The 20,927-nt window shown below is 40.8% G+C and overlaps 2 protein-coding genes across 2 annotated transcripts in view; one reads left to right on the top strand and one right to left on the bottom strand.

Annotated features, from left to right (window-relative positions):
• Positions 1-8,529, bottom strand: part of lmcd1 (LIM and cysteine-rich domains 1) — a 14,557-nt gene extending 6,028 nt beyond the window's left edge. The window contains exons 1-2 of the mRNA XM_007559718.2: positions 8,066-8,529; positions 139-212 (exon numbers count right to left, since the gene is read on the bottom strand). Coding sequence (XP_007559780.1) covers positions 139-212; positions 8,066-8,092 — 101 coding nt within the window. The 5' untranslated portion in view covers positions 8,093-8,529. The remainder of the gene's footprint in view (positions 1-138; positions 213-8,065) is intronic.
• Positions 8,530-10,993: 2,464 nt separating this feature from the next.
• mcm2 (minichromosome maintenance complex component 2) lies at positions 10,994-20,881 on the top strand. The gene is made up of 20 exons (XM_007559716.2): positions 10,994-11,096; positions 12,663-12,844; positions 13,241-13,413; positions 13,484-13,614; positions 14,087-14,225; positions 14,423-14,520; positions 14,633-14,754; positions 15,027-15,234; positions 15,835-15,969; positions 16,405-16,596; positions 16,683-16,776; positions 16,854-16,932; positions 17,528-17,699; positions 17,791-17,917; positions 18,009-18,121; positions 18,837-19,001; positions 19,087-19,161; positions 19,241-19,423; positions 19,514-19,669; positions 20,536-20,881. Exons 1-20 carry the CDS (start codon positions 11,091-11,093, stop codon positions 20,644-20,646), a joined length of 2,661 nt encoding a protein of 886 aa, XP_007559778.1. The 5' UTR covers positions 10,994-11,090; the 3' UTR covers positions 20,647-20,881.
• Positions 20,882-20,927: the final 46 nt, after the last annotated feature.

The following is a 20,927-nucleotide window of genomic DNA, read 5'->3' as shown; positions in this document are numbered from 1 at the left end:
GTGTGTTGATCAGTTTGTTTGTAGAGTAAACGACTGCCAACAACAACGGATTGTTGCTGTGATTTTCTTATTCCTTTCACTGTTTTTCCTTTTTGTTGGCAAAGTAAAATAAAAAAGCATAAGATGAAGCAACTGTACCTCCAGGAATGGGGCTGAAATCCAGAGCAGCTGCTATTACAAACCAGACACGCCCCTGCACCTCTGAGAGACATCTGAGAGGAGAGGCAGAAAAACAAACATCAAAACCTCACCCCACATTCTGAGATGGAATGTTTGCTTGACTATATACATGTTTTAGAAACATCAGCATAAATATTCAGAGTTTTAAAGATTTGGGAACAGAACAAGGTAAAAACAAAACAGCATAGCGAGGAATAACAAGGCCAAACATCTGGAAAGGAACAAAGTTTGTTTACTGAGGAGAGTATTCCCAAAAGCAGAACGTGAGATAAAAATCCCTTGAAACACAAAAACAACTCGACTTGTAACTTTAGTTATGAACACATTGGCTCTAAACAGAAAGTCCACAGGCTGTAGCCTCACCGTTACATTTCTGCACAAATCGATTCTCATCTCCCTTTGGCGCTTTCTCCCATTGAGATTGGTTTCAATTTCATTCTGGCCAGTCAGCGACCAGAAGGAGGAGTTGTGGACAATATCATTGGTTTTCTGCTTTTTCTGTTTTTTTAATTGTAGTTTGCTTGTGGTTGTAGTTTGGTAATGGCAGCAGAGGAAGTGGACAACGTTTGTATAAGAGTGATTCCCTGCCTGATAGTCCAGTAGATTTGGTTCAACTGGGGACCAAAGCTGCAACATTTGTAACATTTTCAGCTGCTGCAGTTCTCTTTCTTACAAATGATTCAAGCAATCGTTCTTCAATAGTTGAGGTTCCAGACGTTTTGCATGAACGGCTATTTGGGTGTAAAACAGAACCAAAACCTGCTCATTTCCTTTCAGAATGAGCTGTTGAAGGGCCTCTTGTCTTTTCCAGCAGTCATTATGTAGCAGGAAAACCAGCTGACCAAATGGGCAGGGCTCCACTTGGGTTGCTAGGTAACGGTCTGAGCTTTGCTGGGGTTGCTAGGTAACGGCGCAGTGCCAGTCCTATGTCAGACTCGGAATATACTTTATTGATCCCAAGAGGAAATTTCTTTGTTAAAAAGAAACTCCTATGCAAAGTGTGAAATATTGGTAAACATATATATAAACTCTAAATAATTTAGATATAACCTAAATATAAAAGAAAAAATGGGGGGGGAAAAAGAAACATGAAAACAATTAGGAGGATTTTGAAACAACACATTTTTCTGACATCAAAAACATAAACTTACTGCCAGAAAACAGCTGGGTGTTTTTTTATAAGTTACATGATGTTTTAGAAACAGTAGAAACCCAAGTGGAAATATAAAATTGTGCAAAATGTGATTTTTTTAAAATGAGAGAACAGGATAAAGCTGCTTGTTTCAAAAGCTTTTTGTTCTCAAGCACAAACAAAACGTCAGGACTCCTCTGGCCATTAGACGTACTAACAACTCCGACTCCCTTCAAAGCCTGAGGCCACATTGATAAAGTTGTGTGTGTGCGTGTGTGTGTGTGTGTGTGTGTGTGTGTGTGTGCAGGAGTGTTAGCTGAGACAGACAGGGTTGTTTGGTGAGTGTTTTCTCCGGGTGTGGAGGCACCAGAACCGAGTCCACATATACAAACGGCGCGGTCAGGGCGGATGACCTCATCGCTCCACCCAGTGACTGTTCCTGCTAACATCACTGATCCCCGTCTGCAGCGCTGACTGTGTTTTATTAACCCATGATTCAGATCCTACACTCATTTCAACCATTCATGATTTCACAACCAATGTTTTTAGGTGCAAAAAACTGAGGGATGTTTTTTTATTTTTACCTTATTGACAATCAACAATACTTAATTATGATAGTGTTATATATAATGTCTCAGTTTCAGCAGGTGGTTGATTATTTGTTTAAATTTATAAGCTTAAAGTAGCCAGAGAATAGCTATTTTCTGACCGCAGTAGACAATTAGTATTATTATTTAAGATATTTTGGATTTAAATTAGTTCATTTAAACAGCAAAAATTATATTATCTGTCCATTACCAAGAAAAGCCACTTTTCTTGGTATTTTAATTATTGGTATTTTAATTATGAAATTATTGATAACTAGTTAACACTGCAAAGACAAAAGTCTTACCAAGTATCTTTGGTCTAGTTTCTAGTGCAAATGTACATATCTGTATACTTGAAATAAGACAAAATTAACTTGTAAGTATATTTATTTTCAGAAAGATATAGGAGCATTTTTAACCAATTATTCCATAACATTGATTTTAAAAAATACTAGTTCCAATGGCAGATTATTAAACTCATAATAAGACATTTTCCCCATGTTATAAGTGAAATAATCCACCAGTGGACCTAGCACTGTTTTTTTTTTATCAAGCTCCTGTGTATTGCTGAAAAGTTACTTGTAGGTTAGTTTTGTCTTATTTCAGTGCAAAAAGATATTTGCACTAGAAAGTAAACCAGAAATACTTTTGTAATAGATTTAGTTTTTTTGCAGAGAATAGATTAAGGATCAATTTTTCCAAAGGTTATCAATTTCAATTTCAGTCAGTTGAAATTGAATGTGTCTTATTTTATAAAAATCAACTTGACTAATTAGTAAAAATTAAGGATGAAGCTAATTTTTCCACATTTTTCTTGAATTGCTGACTAAAAGCTATGAAAATTTTTTTTTCTTGATTTTAAAACCAAAATAAAATTGTTTTGAATGAGACTTTTATCTTATTCAAGTGTCTAAAACATTCCTGCTTCCCTGCTTTTGTGCTTATGTTGACTATATTTACAGCAAATTTAGTTTTCCGAAACAAAGCAAACTATCCTGAAGTGATCATTTTCTGTATTTAAGATGTCCACACATGTCTGCAGATCATTTAAGCTGAGAGAAAGCGTGAGAGAGCAAGGCTTTTTAAGTGAAATTATCTGGATCACATCCAAAAGGACTACAGATCAGCCAATATGACTGAATAATTACATTTTAGTTAAATAATTGTGAAAAATAAAACTAAATTGTAATTTAATGCCAAAATGAATTAAACCAAGTTTAAATCAAGCTCTTGAATTTTCCCCTGGTGACAGAGATTACATTCACTGAACTTGAATTTACATTTTTTGCCAGATTACATAATCTGTTATTCCTGGATCACATCATTCTCCTTAAGCCATGACCGAGCCACTCTACTTTGGACTATTCCAGTTTTTAGAAGCTGATGTGCTACTTATAAATCAAAAATAGGAACTGTCATCAGGTTTCTTAGCAGCTCCAGAAATACCTAAACATGTGAAATGACAAAGAGACTTTAAAGCCTCTGGCAGGAAACCCGACAGGAAAAACAATCTGCAGCTTTTTGTCTGGGAGTCAGCGCACCTGTCCGTCTGTCACCAGGTATTACCGGGTCCATCTCTGGTGTTAGCGGCTACATAACGACGGACACAACAAGAGCTCTCAGATAATAGAAACCAATCCTGGACAGAGGGATTTGCTCCAGGATTAACGCTCCTCAGACATTTCCATACTTAGATCTAACCTTCTAAAAATAAAAACATAGAATTATATCTAAATATATCAGGCGCTTTAAAAAATCCTACCAAGACCTTTTTTGTAGATAAATTAATGTTTCTTTTGTTTTTGGGAAATGAGCCATTTCAAAAAACCTGAGGAATGTAACCTCACAAATCATTCATCTACTGATCCAGCCCATTACCTAGCAACCCCAGCAGAACTCTGCCCGTTACCTAGTAACCCCAGCGGAACTCTGCCCGTTACCTAGCAACCCCAGTAGAACTCTGCCCGTCACCTAGCAAGCCACTCCCTGCTTTAAGCCTTCTCTCCTTCCTGCTGTTACTCGGCGGGTTAATGTTTAGAAAGCAAGACTAATTCTCCATCATATCGGGACAAAACAAGACTAGTGTCTCTGAAACTGGGTGTGAATGATCAGCTCGTAATAAAACAAGTTCAGTGGTGAAGGTTTGTTGTCAAAACAGCTCCAGCAGAACAAGGCTGTAATTACATTCCTCTGGAGTCGGCTTACTGACAGCGGCACAGTCACTTTATCATAATAATATTGTCTTGTGTTATTCTGGGAAATTCTGTCAATAAATCATCTTTATTATTAACTGTTTAGACAATAAAAATGTCAGAAATGGAGAAACTCTTGACCAAAAGTCATGCTAAATGTGAAATGTTTTTTAATAAAAGCTGCATCTTATCAGGACGTCTCAACAGTTTGGGCGATGAAGCCACGTCCTTCCACATGTTGGCAGATTTTATTTAGTTTTTGTCGCTTTATAAGCACGTTGTTAAACAAAAAAGAGGGACATAAAAACCTCTCTTCTGGATTAAATAGCTCAGCGTTTCTATATTTAGGAATCAGATAAGGCGAGCATTTAGGTGGGGTCACTCTCAGCCAAGTTATTTTGAATATGTCAGCTATGAGAGGAGGGAAAACGCAGGAAACGCAGAGAGATAAGAGGCTAGAGGTCACAGGAAAGGCGGGACAGCAGTCATAGATCCTCTAGGCTTCATGTTGGTCTGAAACTAAAACAAAACCCAGATAGAGTTTCCAGCAGCTATTTTAAAGCTAGATAGAGACAATGGTCAAGGCATTGTCCTAGTGGGGGACTAGCTCGTAGCCTCTAGCTTAAAAAACTGACTTAAAACCTATTTTAAATTAAATGTTTGGTGATCTTTTGTAAGTATTTGTTCCTAGAAACTAACCAGTTTCCTTCCAACAGCTATTGAAATATAAATAATAAACCAGCTTAGAGTAGAAGAGCTCAAACCTTTCATCACATGGGACAAAACTGATGAGTCAAAAAATAAAAATAATATCAAGCAAATAAAATCGTCCATTTTTTTCTTCATTTTTTGTGGGATCTAAAATGTAAAAGTGATTCCTGCAGTTTTAATTCTTTCATGCATGTTTGAGAAATCCTTTAATCTCCATGGCAACCATCCAGCTGAGCAAAATACTTGGGTGGTCCTAGCCCCGCCTTCAAGGCACAGCTCCTCCTCAGAGTTGCAGTTTCAGAGCTACTTTCCCTCCCCCACTCTGCTTCTTCAGACTAGCCAGCAACAATTAGCTCATTACAGCAGCTACGTCTCAGGGCAACGCTTGCAAAAATGTTGATAAAGGGTTAACAGAGGAGCCATGTTGGGATGACTTCTTGAAGGCGTTGCTTCAGAAAAACCTGGAGTTTTTAAAGAGACACAAGCCCAATTTCAAGGCGTTAAATTAAGAGGTAAAATTTCTTTTATGTTATGTTTGATATATATACATGTAGCATTTTTATCACAAGTGAAGTTAACATAGTTACTTGATTCTGCTGTAAAATGGCACTGTGTGCCTGGAAAACACATAATATGGTATTTTGGTATGATATTACATAATATGGTATTTGTAAGATGGTTTGACAATAAAAAAAAATCCTTGAATTCTTGAATTACAATACCGACCCTTTTATAAATTTAATAAAAGCAGATTTGGGTGTAGTAAAGTCGACTTTCGAGAAAGTTTCTGGATCAACGTGGTTCTACTTATTATTAAAGACAAATATTTCCTGCTGTACTTAATATTTTCCATTGTAGGAAAATTATGTCAGCAATAATTTTACCCTAATTAAAAATAAAAAGTCTCCATCTGCACCAGCCACCTGTACTGAATGGCTCAAATTTGTATCATTCTGAAAATTCATTTAGGGGCCACAAAGAAATCAGTCTGAGGGCTACAAATGGTCCCCAGACCGCACTTTGGAAACCTCTGGATTAGTTTGGTCCAGCGGAGCATTCCCTGCTGGGAGTGCTGGGAGTTATTTCCATCATGGCGGTGGAAGATTTTTAAGCTTCTGGGCTTAAACAAACAGATAAACATCAACAGGTGGCGCTGATCCTTCTGGTTCTCAGACAACTGACCTCTGGCCGGGTCGCTGGCCCATCGACAGACTTCATGCTCCAACGTTAAACTGTGGCGTCGTTTAAAAGGCAACAGAAAAATGAGTCTAAAAAATTTATTTTCCTGAATCCTAATGTATTCTGTTTATTTTCTAATAAATTAATTATGTAGTCTTTTCTGAAAAGCAAAACAAAATATCTTAACCTGTGACTTTCAATTATTTTGCAAGTTTTCCAAAATTAATAAATGTTTTGTTACCATTTTATTTACAGAGATGTAAAATAATAGTTGTATCTTTAACAAGCTGCAGGATTACTCCAGGTGTACCGCCTGGCTCCTGCATCGGCCCACTGGGTTTTCCAGCCAATAAAAACAATGAAAGACACATGAAGAGCTATTCTATTCTATTCTATTCTATTCTATTCTATTCTATTCTATTCTATTCTTAGCTTATTTTAGCATAAAGCAAGTGGAAAATAAAAGTTTGCTCTGAAGAAATTGTTTTTTTTTTATTAAAGATGGTTTTAATTATTGCACAGACCCATTAAATTAGGATTTTATCTGCCAAATTTACAAATGTATTGATTTATTTTAAAGATATCCATTAAAAATATGTATTTTATTTTTCAAATGTAAGATTTAAACAACCATCCATTCAGAGTAACTTTAATTTGCTTCCATTTTAAAGAAAACAAACATGAATTAAAATGTTCAAGACATAATGTTGCTGTGAGAAAAGTACATAAAAATATATTTAATAAGTTCAAGCATATTTTCTTGTTAACTATTATTCGCTGCATTTATTAATCTCAAGGTTTTCCTGATAGCTTTGTATTGGCAATACGTTTTACTGGCTACATATGAACAGTTAAGTCCAAAATTATTCACACCCCATTCAGATTTAGATTTAAAATTTATTTTTAATCAAAAAAGAAGTTTGTTTCTGACAGGAAACAACACAGATTTCTCAAAAGATGATAAAATAATTCCAGTGTAGCAACCATTTTCATAATGAATCTGTTTTATTAACATGTTGCTTAAATTATTCATTCTATATGTTATAACTATGAAGTCCTTCTTATAGTTGCTTAGCAACTTTTTGCACCTTTGAGCTCTTTAGTGTCGGAAGGCCTCCTTGCCATCACCCTAATCTTTAGCGGCCACTCTAAAACATTTATACTACTACCAGTCAAAAAAATTTTCATAAAATTAAATGATTACTTAACTGTATATATTTTAGCCTTATGACCTTATTATGGATTAGAAAATCCACAATAAGGTAAAATGTGTGCATGCAGTTCTTATTTTAAAAAGTCCTTTAAGTTGTTTGTTGTTTAATTATAAATTAATGGATAAAATGCATCAGCAAAAGGTCAGAATTAATATAATATTACTGCAGATGGTGAGTGGACATAAGCTTCCAGCTGTAAATGTAACTAAAACAAGTGTTTATTTAAATTACAGGATACTGAACTGACTGGATTTGATTGTTTTCAGAAGGTAAACTTGGTTTTATTGTGTTTCCTTGAACAGGTTACGATTGGTCTATGGTCTATGCAGAACATATTTTACATTTTTTGTACAAAATCATTCTTGGATAATGAGATTTTAGTCTGGTCAGTTTTGCCTATTTTGTACAACTGTACATCTTTGAAAAGCATTAGTAGAGCCTCCTACACAACCAAATAGAATGCAGGACATGGTTTCAGGATGTAAAGTTAACTACTCCAGCAGCCATTGTAAAACCAGCTGACCAAACGTGCTGGAGCTCAGCTTGGGTTGCTAGGTAACAGTCTTAGCTGGGGTTGCTAGGTATCCTGCACAACAATTGGTGGTTTTTTTAAACTGCTCGTTTTCCAGACACCAAAAAATATTAACTTATTGAGCTTAAGCTGTTTTTAGAAGCAATAGAAACCAAAATGGAAGTACAAACAGGTGCTACATGAATTTTTAAGCAGCTAAATATTTTTATCTTTAAATAAGATTAAAGTTTACTGGCCATAATGAAAAAGGATCTCCACCAGCAGGAGGAGACGCTACATCCCACTAGCCTGACTGACCCCTGACCTCCACATCTGGCCGTGCCTGAAGGTGTCCATACCTTTTCCACGGCTGCGCTCGCGTCCATGTCGTCCTCCTCTTTCTCGGCTCTCGCTGCCTCTGCTCTTGCAGAACAATGAGACTTTAAATTCCTCTCCTGTCGACCACACTTCCTCTCTCCCCGCCCACAGTCACTCCCGCTGCCCTGCAGCAATTTTCAGACGTCTGCTCTTTCATCCACTCACTACCTCTGACTAACCGTATCTTTTTTGACTAATTCCTGTCTGGAAACTCAAATCAACTCAGTAACCTTGCCTTTCTTGTATTTATCTGTGATTTCCACCTTTTTGCTCTAGTTCACCCCCCCCAAAAAAAACTCCTGATTTGTCCGGCTGCCAGCTCTTCTTCTCCACCCTCTGCAACATGAACCCAGCAGGTTTCTTCGCCTCCTGATTTTGCTCCAACATGCAGAGGGGAAAGTCAAACATAAAGCTTTGCGCTGCTCTGTTAAATATAATGACTGCTTGCCGTATCGTTAGTGGACTTGCAAACCAGCAAGGTTTTAAAAGTGGCCCTGTGCTGGACTGCAGGACTACCTGGGGCAGTGAGGCAGGACCGGACTGTTTGTGTTTTGAATAAAGACTGAATGACTCCATCTAAAACTATTACAGCCAATCAGAACAGAGCAAAAAACTCCTCAACCAATCCGAGCTTGAGAAATCCGTCCTCCTCCTATTTAGTGGGTTTTAAGTTAAACTGAGAAGAAAAGTTGATGAAGAAAGAAGCAGAGAAACAAGAAACTAATTAGATCTCTATGTAGTGATGAACCAGAACCTTCAGAGACACATAAAGACAGTTACAAAGTTGGCCTTCTCTCACCTGGGGAACATTTCCAGGATTAAAGGACTAATGTCCCAGCAAGATCTAGAGAAACACATCTGTGTTCATATTTAGATGCATTGATTACTGCATTGATTCAAAGATCTGCCTAAAAAACCAATCAGACAGTTGCAGCTGATCCAGAACACGGCTGCCAGCTTTCTTGCTATTCTTCTGTTACTATATAAGTGTGTTTCCCCACCTGATAGTCCGGTAGACTTGGTTTGATTGGGGACCAAAATGGCAACATTTGCTACATTTTCAGCTGCTGTGGTTTTCTTTCACATTGCACTGAGTCAAACATTGAGCAACCGGTTCCCCTCCTCACCTGTGGGGGCGCTGCACCAAGAACCACTGAAGGAAACGACAAAAAATCCTTTGAAGAAAACATGAGGGCAACTTTTGTGTTCACAACATGTAAAAAACATGGAGTAGCGTCAGATTTCAGTGGTTGTAGGATTTCTCTTTTGCCTTTTGCTAAAAACCACAAGGCCTTTTCTCCCACAAGCACTAGCATTTGTTTTGGTTGTATTTACCCAAAATGCCTTGCGATGTAGTCCACTTCCTGCTTGTGGAGCAGTGTCTGGTCCACCTGGTGTTCACATATGTATTCAGACCGCACCAGAGTTCACTTCAACCGAACTGAGACCAAGGAGAAAAGGGTACAATTAGCATTCACACCTCAACAATAGAATTGGACTTAAACCGGATAAAAGTACTGGAATTCGATTAAAGTGGACTAAACATGGCTGGTGTGAACGCACCAGCCATCAAAATACATTAAAGTTCTGCTATTCTTGTGTCAACCTTCCAGACCTTTCAGGTCTTCTGTTTCTGGTCTCCATCTCCAAAACCAGAACCAAACATGGAGAAACAGCATTCAGCTTCTATGCACCACACATTTTTGACTCATCCTGCTTTTCTTTATATTCTTCTTCCAGGCAAAAATCTCTAGCAAGTTGATTTTACTGGAGTATTTCTTTGGGTTTTAGTTGCTTTTTAATTCATTTTCAACTCTCTATACTATCACTAAAGATTATTTTTATTTTTTAACCCACTTAACTCTGATTCAATGCAACAGTTAGATAAAAAGGTCAGTAAACCAGTGTGATGTCAATCTTACATGCTCTTTGTAATCAGCAGTTTATTGTAAAGAGATAATTTGCTTTCTACTTCAATAAAGGGACTAGCACAACAAAAACAAAATAAATTTTCACATTGAGTTGAACTGTCTAAGATTAACTCATTGGACATACAAAACTATTTACACATGTTTAGACATGTTCAGATTTTGTCAAATTGCAGCTCCAGGTCTCATTGTATTTGGATTTTATGTGATACAGAAAATAGTTTGTAGAAAGTCTTCCACCAGTTTTGTACATCTGGACTCTAGAGACTAAGATATTTGCTTATATTTCTTTTCTGTTTACATCACAGATTATCTGCACTAATAATATATAAACTATATTTATATATATTTATAAATCAACCATACACATTTAAACCCCTTAGCATCGTAGCTCGCATTGTGTACAGCACTGAAAGACACACCAAAGTCTCTTAGAAAAAACGGTTGAAGCCATCAGACTACACAGATTTACCTTTTTATTTATTTATTTATACAAATTAGGCAATTAGTATGGCGTGAAAATTAAATATGGGTGTCAGATTTTCTGATTTTTATTTACAAAACTTTTGAGTATTTGTCATTTTCTTTCATTCATAATTATGCACTTCTTTATTCTGGTAAATTACGTAAGCTTCCAATAAAAATATATATTATGAAGTGTTTTAACAGAAAAAAGTAAACAAAAAAGTTAGAAATTACAGGATGTTTTAAATAAAAACAAAACAAACAACAAAAAAAAGAAAAAAAATGTTTCCCGGGGTCGTGTTGCGTCATAAACTCCGCCCGGACTGAAAAATGAGACAAAAAGATGCGTTTGTTTAACTGCGCGGCGTACACCGTTTCCTTTCCACTGCAACCGCATTAAACAGACAACTGCGCCTGTTCATGAAAGTAAACCCAATCCAGCTCAAAACCACGCCTCATTGAAGACAATCGACCAATAGAAAATCTTGACGTCAACGATCATTTTCAATATTCATGAGTTTTCGCGCGCTTTGACTGTCACGTGGTTGTTTTCGCGCGAAAAGTGACCCCCGGCAGGAAGGAGAAGAAGCAGCAGACAAACAGCAGCGGATCAATGGCGGTGAGTGAAAACGAGCTAAAACCGAGTAAATTAGCTAATGTTTGGGGTTTGCTGTAAAAAAATAAAAGGAAATAAAAGATAAATAATTCAAGGTTATTTGCAGTAATTGAGTTTTTCTCTGTGTTGCTGTATTGTAGTTTCTGCATTGACACTGATGGGGAGAGTTATTACAGTTAGAAAAATAATATTTCTTTAATGAATCCTTTTTAAAATCCGTCTAGCGTCAATATTCTGGAAGATAGGTTTCGTGTTTTTTGTTTTAATTCGTAAATGTTGGTTTTAATGGAGCATTTAAGTAACTCTTAGACTGTTATTAGCTGCCATGTGGCCGTTGAGGTTTTTTATTTAAAATATAACAAAGCTGAAGTTGGCTTCTGAATTGAAAAATGAATAAAGGGCGATTCCACCTAATTTCATCTTTAATCTGCTCTAGATTAAAAACCACAATACTTAGACTTTTCAAACCCGGACTAGATTATTTTGCAGTGCTAGCAGAATATTTCAAACCTATTTGGGTATTTGTGAAATTTCTTAATCTGAATAAAAATGGTAAAGTTAGAGAGAATTAAGGCTCAAATGCTCTTTTCCATAAGCTAAGTTCCTTTTTTACCCTTATTTCTATATGCTAATATCAGTTGCCACTTAATATTTATTTCACATAAATATTGTCCTCCTATTCAGTAGGTTCTGTCTTTATTAGTCTTAAAGACAGGAAATAATGACAAACTCATAAATAGCCATGTAACACAAAATGCACTTTATATTGCACACCCCCAAAATATTTGACTTTTTCTGCTCTTTGTGTTCTTTTCTGTTCAATCACATTTATGAACACAAATGGATGCAAAACGAAGAAATAAAACCTGAAAATGATCTATGAAGGTCCCAAATTAGAGAGAAAAACCCCCAAACTAATCTAAAAGATGTCAGGCAAACATTAAATCAACTTTAGCTTTTAGTTTAAGCTGTAACGAATACTAAAGTTGCTATAGAAGCTGTATTTTTTATATTTTTGCCTCAATACTAATGACTAGGTCTGTCAGCATGTAATTGTCTAAAAGAATGAGAAATGTTTGAAATACAAACCTTAAAATTTGAAATGACTCAAAAATTAGATGAACATCAAATGCATCTGATAGTCATTGTGAAAACCAGTAAGAAACATTACATTTTGATGATTGCAGCATTAAAATAATCAATACACGTCTTATATTTTTGGTTAATTTACTATGAATCAAAAGCAGCTCTAACAGCTGGGTTTTAGTCTTGATTTAAAGGAACTCCGTGTTTCGGCTGTTTTGCAGTTTTCTAGAAGTTTGTTCCAGATTTGTGGAGCATAGAAGCTGAATGCAGCTTCTCCATGTTTGGTTCTGGAGATGCAGAACACTAAAATACATACACAGATGAGTTTCTCTAGGACTTGCTTTGATACTAGCCTTTAATCCTGGAAATGTCCTTCAGGTGATGGAAGGCTGACTTTGTAGCCGTCTTTATGTGACCTGTGAAGGTTCAGTCTCAGTGTTTGAGCGTTTTGTTTTGAGTTACCAGGCTGGTTTTGCTTTCCAGGATTCCTCCGAGTCGTTCCACATGGCCACCAGCCCCAGCCGGGCCTCCAGGAGGGGAGACCTGACCTCCAGCCCCGGACGCGACCTTCCCCCCTTCGAGGACGAGTCCGAGGGGCTGCTGGGCGACGGCCCCCTGCCGGAGGAGGACGATGGGGAGGAACTGATCGGGGACGGGATGGAGAGGTGACTAGACCTGTCGCAATAAATCAATGAAAACAAACTCAGTAATTTCAATTTGCATGATTTATTGTTTCTCTTTTCTCTCTTTCTAAACTGGATGATAAAAGCATTTGGTCTGGTGCTTTGGACTCAACTAATTCCCCCAACCCCTTTTTTTTTTTTTTTGAAGGATCACTTCGGTTGTTTTTGTTTATTTAAAATTTCTTCCAGTTCCAGTGTTAAATATTGATTATAATTTAAAGTTTATTGCTCTTTGAGAATGTGTCATTTTGCCATTAAATGGTCTCAAAACAACAACATTATTGACTTTTGGGACAATTTGTCTTCCATTAGTTCGCTCAGGAGTCTGTTGATGTGTTTGTTTCGTTGTAATCCCAGATAATTTTGCTATTCTTCCAGGGATTACCGCGCCATCCCGGAGCTGGATCGGTACGAGGCAGAAGGTTTGGACCTGGATGACGAGGATCTGTCAGAGCTGTCTCCGGGAGCCCGCGCCGCCGCCGAGGAGGCGATGAGGCGCCGTGACCGGGAGCAGGGGCTGAGCGGGAGGCTGCGGAGAGGACTGCTTTATGGTGGGCAGAACCGCTCAGAATGACCCAGAACCTCCACTGGACCAAACTGACGCTTAACTTTGTGTTCCAGACAGCGAAGATGAAGATGACGGTCCTCCTGGAGCGCGGCGGCGGCGGATCGCCGAGCGTGCGGCCGAGGGAATCACCGATGGAGATGAAGAGGAGATGATCGAGAGCATTGAGAACCTGGAAGACATGAAGGTTTGTGGTCGGACAGTGCTTAAATCCTTGAAAATCCTTGAATTTCAGTTACATGTGTTCAAGGTTTAGAAAGTGCTAAGTGTGTTCAAACTGTACAGTTTGGTAATAAAGTGCAGCTAGTGGGGAGCGACATGCACTGAAAGTTTAATGATGATGTTTTGTGATGGTGATAAATGTGAAAAAATAAATGAATAAATATATACAATGAGTTTTAAGAAGCAGCAGAAAACCAAATGGAAAATTTGGGGATTTTATTTGTTAAATTAGTGTTTTATGTCGACCTTGCCCCTGCTGTAGGATGTGTGATATTACCACAATATTTCATTAATAACTGTCTTAAACGATGTGATATAACAGTGAATTGAAGCTGTCACTTCCAGCAGTGTGGTGCTGTCAAAGTTTGGAAACTTACCTTGGAAATGCTTGAATTTCTCTGAGTTTTCCGGGTTTCTAACGGGTTTCCGACCTGCAGGGCCACACTGTGAGGGAGTGGGTCTCCATGGCGGCACCTCGCCTCGAGATCTACAACCGCTTCAAGAACTTCCTGCGGACCCACGTGGACGAGAACGGCCACAACGTGTTCAAGGAGAAGATCAGCGACATGTGCAAAGGTAGGCGGGGATGGTGAGGCGAGCCACGTGGTCACTTCCTGTCCTGATCGATGAGCTGTGTGGTCACTTCCTGTCCTGATCGATGAGCTGTGTGGTCACTTCCTGTCCTGATCGATGAGCTGTGTGGTCACTTCCTGTCCTGATCGATGAGTCGCTGGTCACTTCCTGTCCTGATCCTGTTCTCCGGGTCTGTGCAGAGAACAGGGAGAGTCTGGTTGTGAACTACGAAGATCTGGCGGCCAGGGAACACGTTCTGGCTTACTTCCTGCCTGAGGCCCCGACCGAGATGCTCAAGGTGAGTTGTTTTTTTGTTTTTTTTCCTTCCTTTTTGTAGGTCTTTCCATTTTTTTTTTTTTACCAGTTTGAATGATGATCTTGGAGGTAAACGTGACTAAATTTGTTTTCAGATTTTCGATGAAGCTGCCAAAGAAGTCGTTCTCGCCATGTACCCGAAATACGACCGCATCGCTCACGAGATCCACGTCCGGATCTGCAACCTGCCTCTGGTCGAGGAGATTCGGGCTCTCAGGTATCGCCTCTCACCGCCTTTTCTCATTTATTACAACTGAAATTCATTAAAATTAATGATTATAAATTGTTTTGTTACAAGTCAAATAACCTGCCAACCGAACCAGAATTATTGACTGAATTAAGATCCTAACTCTTGCTGAAATCTCATCAGTTAGTTTTGTCTTATTGTAAGATATTTGCCTTTAATGCTAGACCAAAAATACTTGGTAATGTTTAGTTTTTGCAGTGAAATCAGTTGAGCGTCTGCTCCTCTTCGCTCTTCTTCCTCAGGCAGCTCCACCTGAACCAGCTGATCCGGACCAGCGGCGTGGTGAGCAGCTGCACCGGCGTTCTGCCGCAGCTCAGCATGGTCAAGTACAACTGCAGCAAGTGCAGCTTCGTTCTGGGGCCGTTCTTCCAGTCCCAGAACCAGGAGGTGAAGCCGGGCTCCTGCCCCGAGTGTCAGTCCCAGGGGCCCTTCGAGGTCAACATGGAGGAGGTGAGCTGTTGCCACGATGGCCAACTCAACATCCAGACTGCATTTAAAGGAGCAGCATCATGTAAAATCAACCCTTTTAGCTCTGCATCATGTTATAATTGTATTCCTTCATCAAAAACTTACCTGGAGTGTTACCTTGATTCTTTCTCGCCTGTTTGAGAAATCCTTTAATCTCCATGGCAACCATTCAGCTGAGGAAAACGCCTGGTTGAACCTAGCTCCGCCTTCAAGGCACAGCTCCTCCCCTACTCTGCCCCTTCAGACTAGCCAGCAGCAGTTAGCAAACACCTGCTGAGTTCCTTATAGGAGCTACCTGACAGCAGCACTAGTAAAAACCTTAAAGGGTTAATAAAGGAGCCATGTTGTGACTTTGTGAAGACGGAGCTTCTTAAAGAGACAGAGACTCAATTTAAAGGTATTGTGTCAGAAAGTGAAATTTCTTTAAAGTCATAATTAACTTAATATTTTTGTAACAACTCAAGGCAACACAGTTACTTTATTATGCTATAAAATGGCAGAATGTGCCTGGAAAACAAAGTACTGCCCCTTTAAGTTGTCAGACCAATCAGAGGGGACTTAACCAGCCGCTCCCTCCTCCAGACGGTGTACCAGAACTACCAGAGGATCACCATCCAGGAGAGTCCTGGGAAGGTGGCGGCGGGCCGCCTGCCGCGCTCCAAGGACGCCGTCCTGCTGGCCGACCTGGTGGACAGCTGCAAGCCTGGAGACGAGATCGTGAGTCCAACTCCATTCAGGAAATGATCAAAGTGGCAGAACGTAGCCTGGCATGCAGGAAGGATGAGGTTCCTGTCTGGGACGTTTTACACTTTAGTTGTTTCATGTTTTTAAAGTTTTCAGGCCTGGATGAGAGGAAAAATATCTGAATTCAGAAAGAATAAATCTTTTGCATCTGTTTGTTCATCATCTCTGTATCAGTCTCTGCATCTGCTCATTTATTGTCTACGCATCCTGTTGTCTATCCATCCATTTCCAGTCTGATTTAAATCTTAACCTCTGCAGAAGAAACCTTTAAAAGGGTACTGAGAACTCTGGAATCTTGATAGAAACTTTATGAAAATGTGTAGAAATCCAAACGGATCCCTAAATAAAGGCAGAGACTCTTGATGGAAGGACATTTTGCTGAAACTGTCCGTCTCTTCGTCTGGTCAGGAGTTGACTGGAATCTACCACAACAACTACGACGGCTCTCTGAACACGGCCAACGGCTTTCCGGTGTTCGCCACTGTGATCCTGGCCAATCACATCACCCGCCGGGACGAGGGCGTCGCCGTGGCGGAGCTCACAGACGAGGACGTCAAGGCGATCGTTGCCCTGTCGAAGGACGAGCGGATCGGGGAGAGGGTGAGGAGGAACGCCGTCACCTTCCAGACTGAAACTGATTTCTGTTGGTTTAAATAAACCACCAATCTTTACTTTCCTGCCTGCAGATCTTCGCCAGCATCGCTCCGTCCATCTACGGGCACGAGGACATAAAGCGAGCCCTGGCGCTGTCTCTGTTCGGAGGAGAGCCTAAAAACCCAGGTACCGACTCCCAGCTGAGATCCCGACTGAATCTCATTCATAAACATCCATGAACTGAGAGTCTCTCCCTCCTGCAGGTGGGAAACATAAGGTGCGTGGCGACATCAACGTTCTGTTGTGTGGAGACCCGGGAACCGCCAAGTCTCAGTTCCTCAAGTAAGAGTCGACTCACAAGTTTTCCTGCAGCATCCAAATGTTTAAAGGGACCTACAACACAAAATTCAAATTCTGCACGTTTTTGTTTTTCAATTTGGGTTTCTACTGTTTCTAAAAACAAGACACCACGCTGGTTTTTGGCATTTTTGGTGTCTGGAAAAGGAGCTGTTTCAAAATTCTACTGATTAAATCACCTTCAATGGTGCTGTGCTGTAACCTGGTAACCCCAGTGAAGCCCTGCCCTGTTACCTAGCAACCCAATCTGAGCTCCAGCATGTTTGGTCAGCTGGTATTCCCGCTGTATGACTGCTGGTAAAGACAAGTGTTTAGTTGTTGACTTAACTTCCAGAAACCACTTGCTGCATTCTGGTTTGTTGTGCAGGAGGCTCCACTTCTGCTTTTCAAAGATGTACTGTCGTATAATGGTGCATCTGGCAAAACTGACCAGACTAAAATCTGATGAATAAAGAATGATTTTGTGATTTGTAGCCCATGGACCAATCCTAATCTGTTCATGGAAGCATAACAGATCACCTTTAAAAGTTGTGTTTAATCCGAACCAGAGTCGGTTTAACGGAGGAGTTTTCTTCACCAGGTATGTGGAGAAGGTGGCGAGCCGTGCCGTCTTCACCACGGGTCAAGGGGCGTCCGCTGTGGGCCTGACGGCGTACGTTCAGAGGCACCCGGTGAGCCGCGAGTGGACGCTGGAGGCCGGCGCGCTGGTGCTGGCCGACCGCGGCGTCTGCCTGATCGACGAGTTCGATAAGGTGAGGCGAGATGCACTCGGATCCCAACCAGGACTACGACTTCTGATCGAGACATAATAAAACCGTTCTTTAATCTCGTCTTGACCTCCAGATGAACGACGCCGACAGGACGAGCATCCACGAGGCGATGGAGCAGCAGAGCATCTCTATCTCCAAGGCCGGCATCGTCACCTCACTGCAGGCCAGGTGCACCGTCATGGCCGCTGCCAACCCCATCGGTGCGAATGCCAATTAATACGAAGGAGGTTCAGTTCAGCCGCCTGTGGTGTGTCGTTTTTTCCTAACTGTTTTTCCCCCCCGTGTCTCCAGGCGGCAGGTATGACCCTTCGCTCACCTTCTCTGAGAACGTGGACCTGACGGAGCCCATTGTGTCACGTTTCGACGTGCTGTGCGTCGTCAGAGACACCGTCGATCCTGTGCAGGTACCGCAGTTTCATGTTTATTAATAAAAATATTAAAAGATGAAACATGTCGTGTTATTGGTGATCAAATTAAGACTATTGGGTATAGCATGCTAATTGCAGGATGATGAATCCTTTCCAAAGCTAGTTACTGATAAGAGGCCGGCAACGGCGTAACAAGGAGGACTCGTCACTGGTGTTACCTTTGGAGAGGCTGGTTACTCACTGTCTGTGTTGTCCATTAGCACAGATAAGCTGGCGTTAGGATTAGCATGCCTAGCCACTCATGACTCTTTTTCCTTAGGCATTATGGTTGATGTAACAATGGATTGGGAAGCCAGCGCTACCCTCTGGAATGCCAGCACTCTGAGAATGCTAGCTTCACCAGTGCTAACCTTTCAAAAGTCAATATTAGCTTCTAGAAAGCTAGCACTAGCTTCTTGAAAGTCAGTGTTAGCCTCTTTGTGCTAATGGACGCTGGAGGAAGTAGGGAATCCAGTGGGTGACCTACCTTGGCAATCTAGTCTCGAGCCTTTCCGAAGCTCACAAAGTGACTCCTCTCCCCATTTGCCAGCGCTAGGTGCTCAGTTAGCTGTGTTAGCTTATCAATCAGATCAGTAGCTAGCTTTGGAATAGCCTCCGCTAGGTGTGCACTGGTCTTAGTTGTGGCGCTGAATCTGCTGTATCAGTGAAAGTCGAGGAACTCTGTCTGATCTGCTGCTGTTTGTCAACCAAGGATGAGATGCTGGCGCGCTTCGTTGTCGGCTCCCACATCAAGCATCACCCTAGCAACAAGGAAGGGGGCGTGGCGTTGGAGGATGTGGTTCTGCCCAACTCGTCGGACGTCCCATCGATCCCTCAGGAGCTGCTGAGGAAGTACATCATCTACGCCAAAGAGCGGGTCCGAACACACGCCACCGGCGAACCTCCAGGTTGATCCGCTCCAGTGGAATCTTTGGTATTTATTTATTTTTTTTTTTGCACAGGTTCACCCCAAACTGAATCAAATGGATCAGGACAAGGTGGCTCGCATCTACAGCGACCTCCGCAAGGAGTCCATGGTGAGTCCTCTGCTGTCCTGTTTCAGACATGTTGGACATGTTGGTGTAGAAACTGAAGTTGTTTTGGCGCCCCCTGCAGGCCACAGGCAGCATCCCCATCACGGTGCGCCACATCGAGTCGATGATCCGGATGGCGGAGGCTCACGCCAAGATGCACCTGAGGGACTATGTCCTGGAGGACGACGTGAACATGGCCATCAGGGTGATGCTGGAGAGTTTCATCGACACGCAGAAGTTCAGCGTGATGAGGAGCATGAGGAAGGTCTGCTGCTGCTTTGGAGTTGGAAACACAATATTTAACGGGTTTCTAGGAGGAACTTAACCTATTCTCTGGTTCCTGTTTGTTGGCCAGACATTTGCCCGCTACCTGGCGTTCCGCAGGGACAACAACGAGCTGCTGCTGTTCATCCTGAAGCAGCTGGTGGCCGAGCAGGTCGCCTACCAGAGGAGCCGATACGGAGTCCAGAACGACACCATCGAGATCCCAGAGAAGGATCTGCACGACAAGGTAAGGAGGTTCACACGTGGAAATGTCTGCAAACAGATGCGCAATTATACATCTGTGTAGCTTTGAAAAGCAGAAGTAGAGCCTCCTGCACAATCAACTAGAATGCAGGAAGTGGTTTCTGGATGGTAAGGGTGTTTTCCCGCCTTATAGTCCAGTAGTCTCAGTTCGATTGAGGATCAAAATTGCACCATGGGTTACATTTTCAGCTGCACTGAGTCAAACAAACCAAACCCTTTGAAAAAACCAGTTCCTCTCCTCGCCTGTGGGGGAGCTGCACCAAGAACTACTGAAGGAAATAACAGAAAAACCTCTGAAGAAGACAATACGCTACATCCTTCTTCACAACATGTTAGTAAAAATGGAGGAGCGTCAGATCTTAGCAGATTTCTCTAGGTAACGGTGGAGTGTCTTTGGAATGTGACTTCACATTCAGGAGGTGTTTGAAACGGCTCATTTTCCAGAAACCCCCAACAAACTTTAACTTATGGCCAAAAAAACTTTAAGTCCTAGGTTGTTCCTTTAGAAACAGTAGAAACTCAAATGGAAGAACAAAAACGATTAGAGCAGTTCATTATTAATCCCACAATGGAAGATTGTTGTTACAGCAGCACATAACAAAAACATACAAAATATATATATAAAAAAACTATACATGTAAAGCAACTACATATTAAAGTATCTACAGAAAAAATAAAATTAGAATTAAATAAAAACATGGAAATCTGGTAGATTTTTAAACTCAGAATGATAATAGGCCTCATTTTAAAGTCATTTTTGGGGTTTCGTGTGAAAGACGAACAGAAACCTGTGAAGAAAACGTTTTGAAGACTTTGGCTGATCTCCTTTTCTGTTTTTTCCTTCTCGAGGCGCGACAGATCAGCATCCACAACCTGTCGGCCTTCTACGACAGCGAGCTCTTCCGCTCCAACAGGTTCAGCCACGACGGCAAGAAGAAGCTCATCCTGCAGCAGTTCTGAGACCCGGCTGTCCTACATTTGGACTCCGAGATGCGTGTTGGTTCTCCCATCAGCTGAGTCACGTTTGTAATGGGAAACCGTCGCATTTCGCTGAATGGAGCCTTTAAAAAAGCTGAAATGTCCAAATAAACGACGTTCATCACTGTTTGTAAATACATGTACATGTTTTATGAAGATTTCTGACTGTAGTTGTTCTGGAAAAAAAAAATAAAAACTGAATTTAAAGAAGTTAAAATGTTGTTTGATTGTAGCTGTTAAAGGATTTTGCATGAGTCTTTCTG

Source organism: Poecilia formosa, unplaced genomic scaffold (assembly GCF_000485575.1).
Source record: "Poecilia formosa unplaced genomic scaffold, Poecilia_formosa-5.1.2 Scaffold106, whole genome shotgun sequence".
Classification (NCBI taxonomy): domain Eukaryota; kingdom Metazoa; phylum Chordata; class Actinopteri; order Cyprinodontiformes; family Poeciliidae; genus Poecilia; species Poecilia formosa.
This window is presented reverse-complemented; position numbering and strand designations above follow the sequence as displayed.

What these genes read in the sequence shown, in the direction of transcription:
- mcm2 (XM_007559716.2), top strand. An exon ending in AGGAGAGCCTAAAAACCCAG is followed by an intron (nt 16,777 to 16,853) that starts GTACCGACTCCC and finishes TCCCTCCTGCAG; the next exon opens with GTGGGAAACATAAGGTGCGT. An exon ending in ACACCGTCGATCCTGTGCAG is followed by an intron (nt 18,122 to 18,836) that starts GTACCGCAGTTT and finishes TTGTCAACCAAG; the next exon opens with GATGAGATGCTGGCGCGCTT.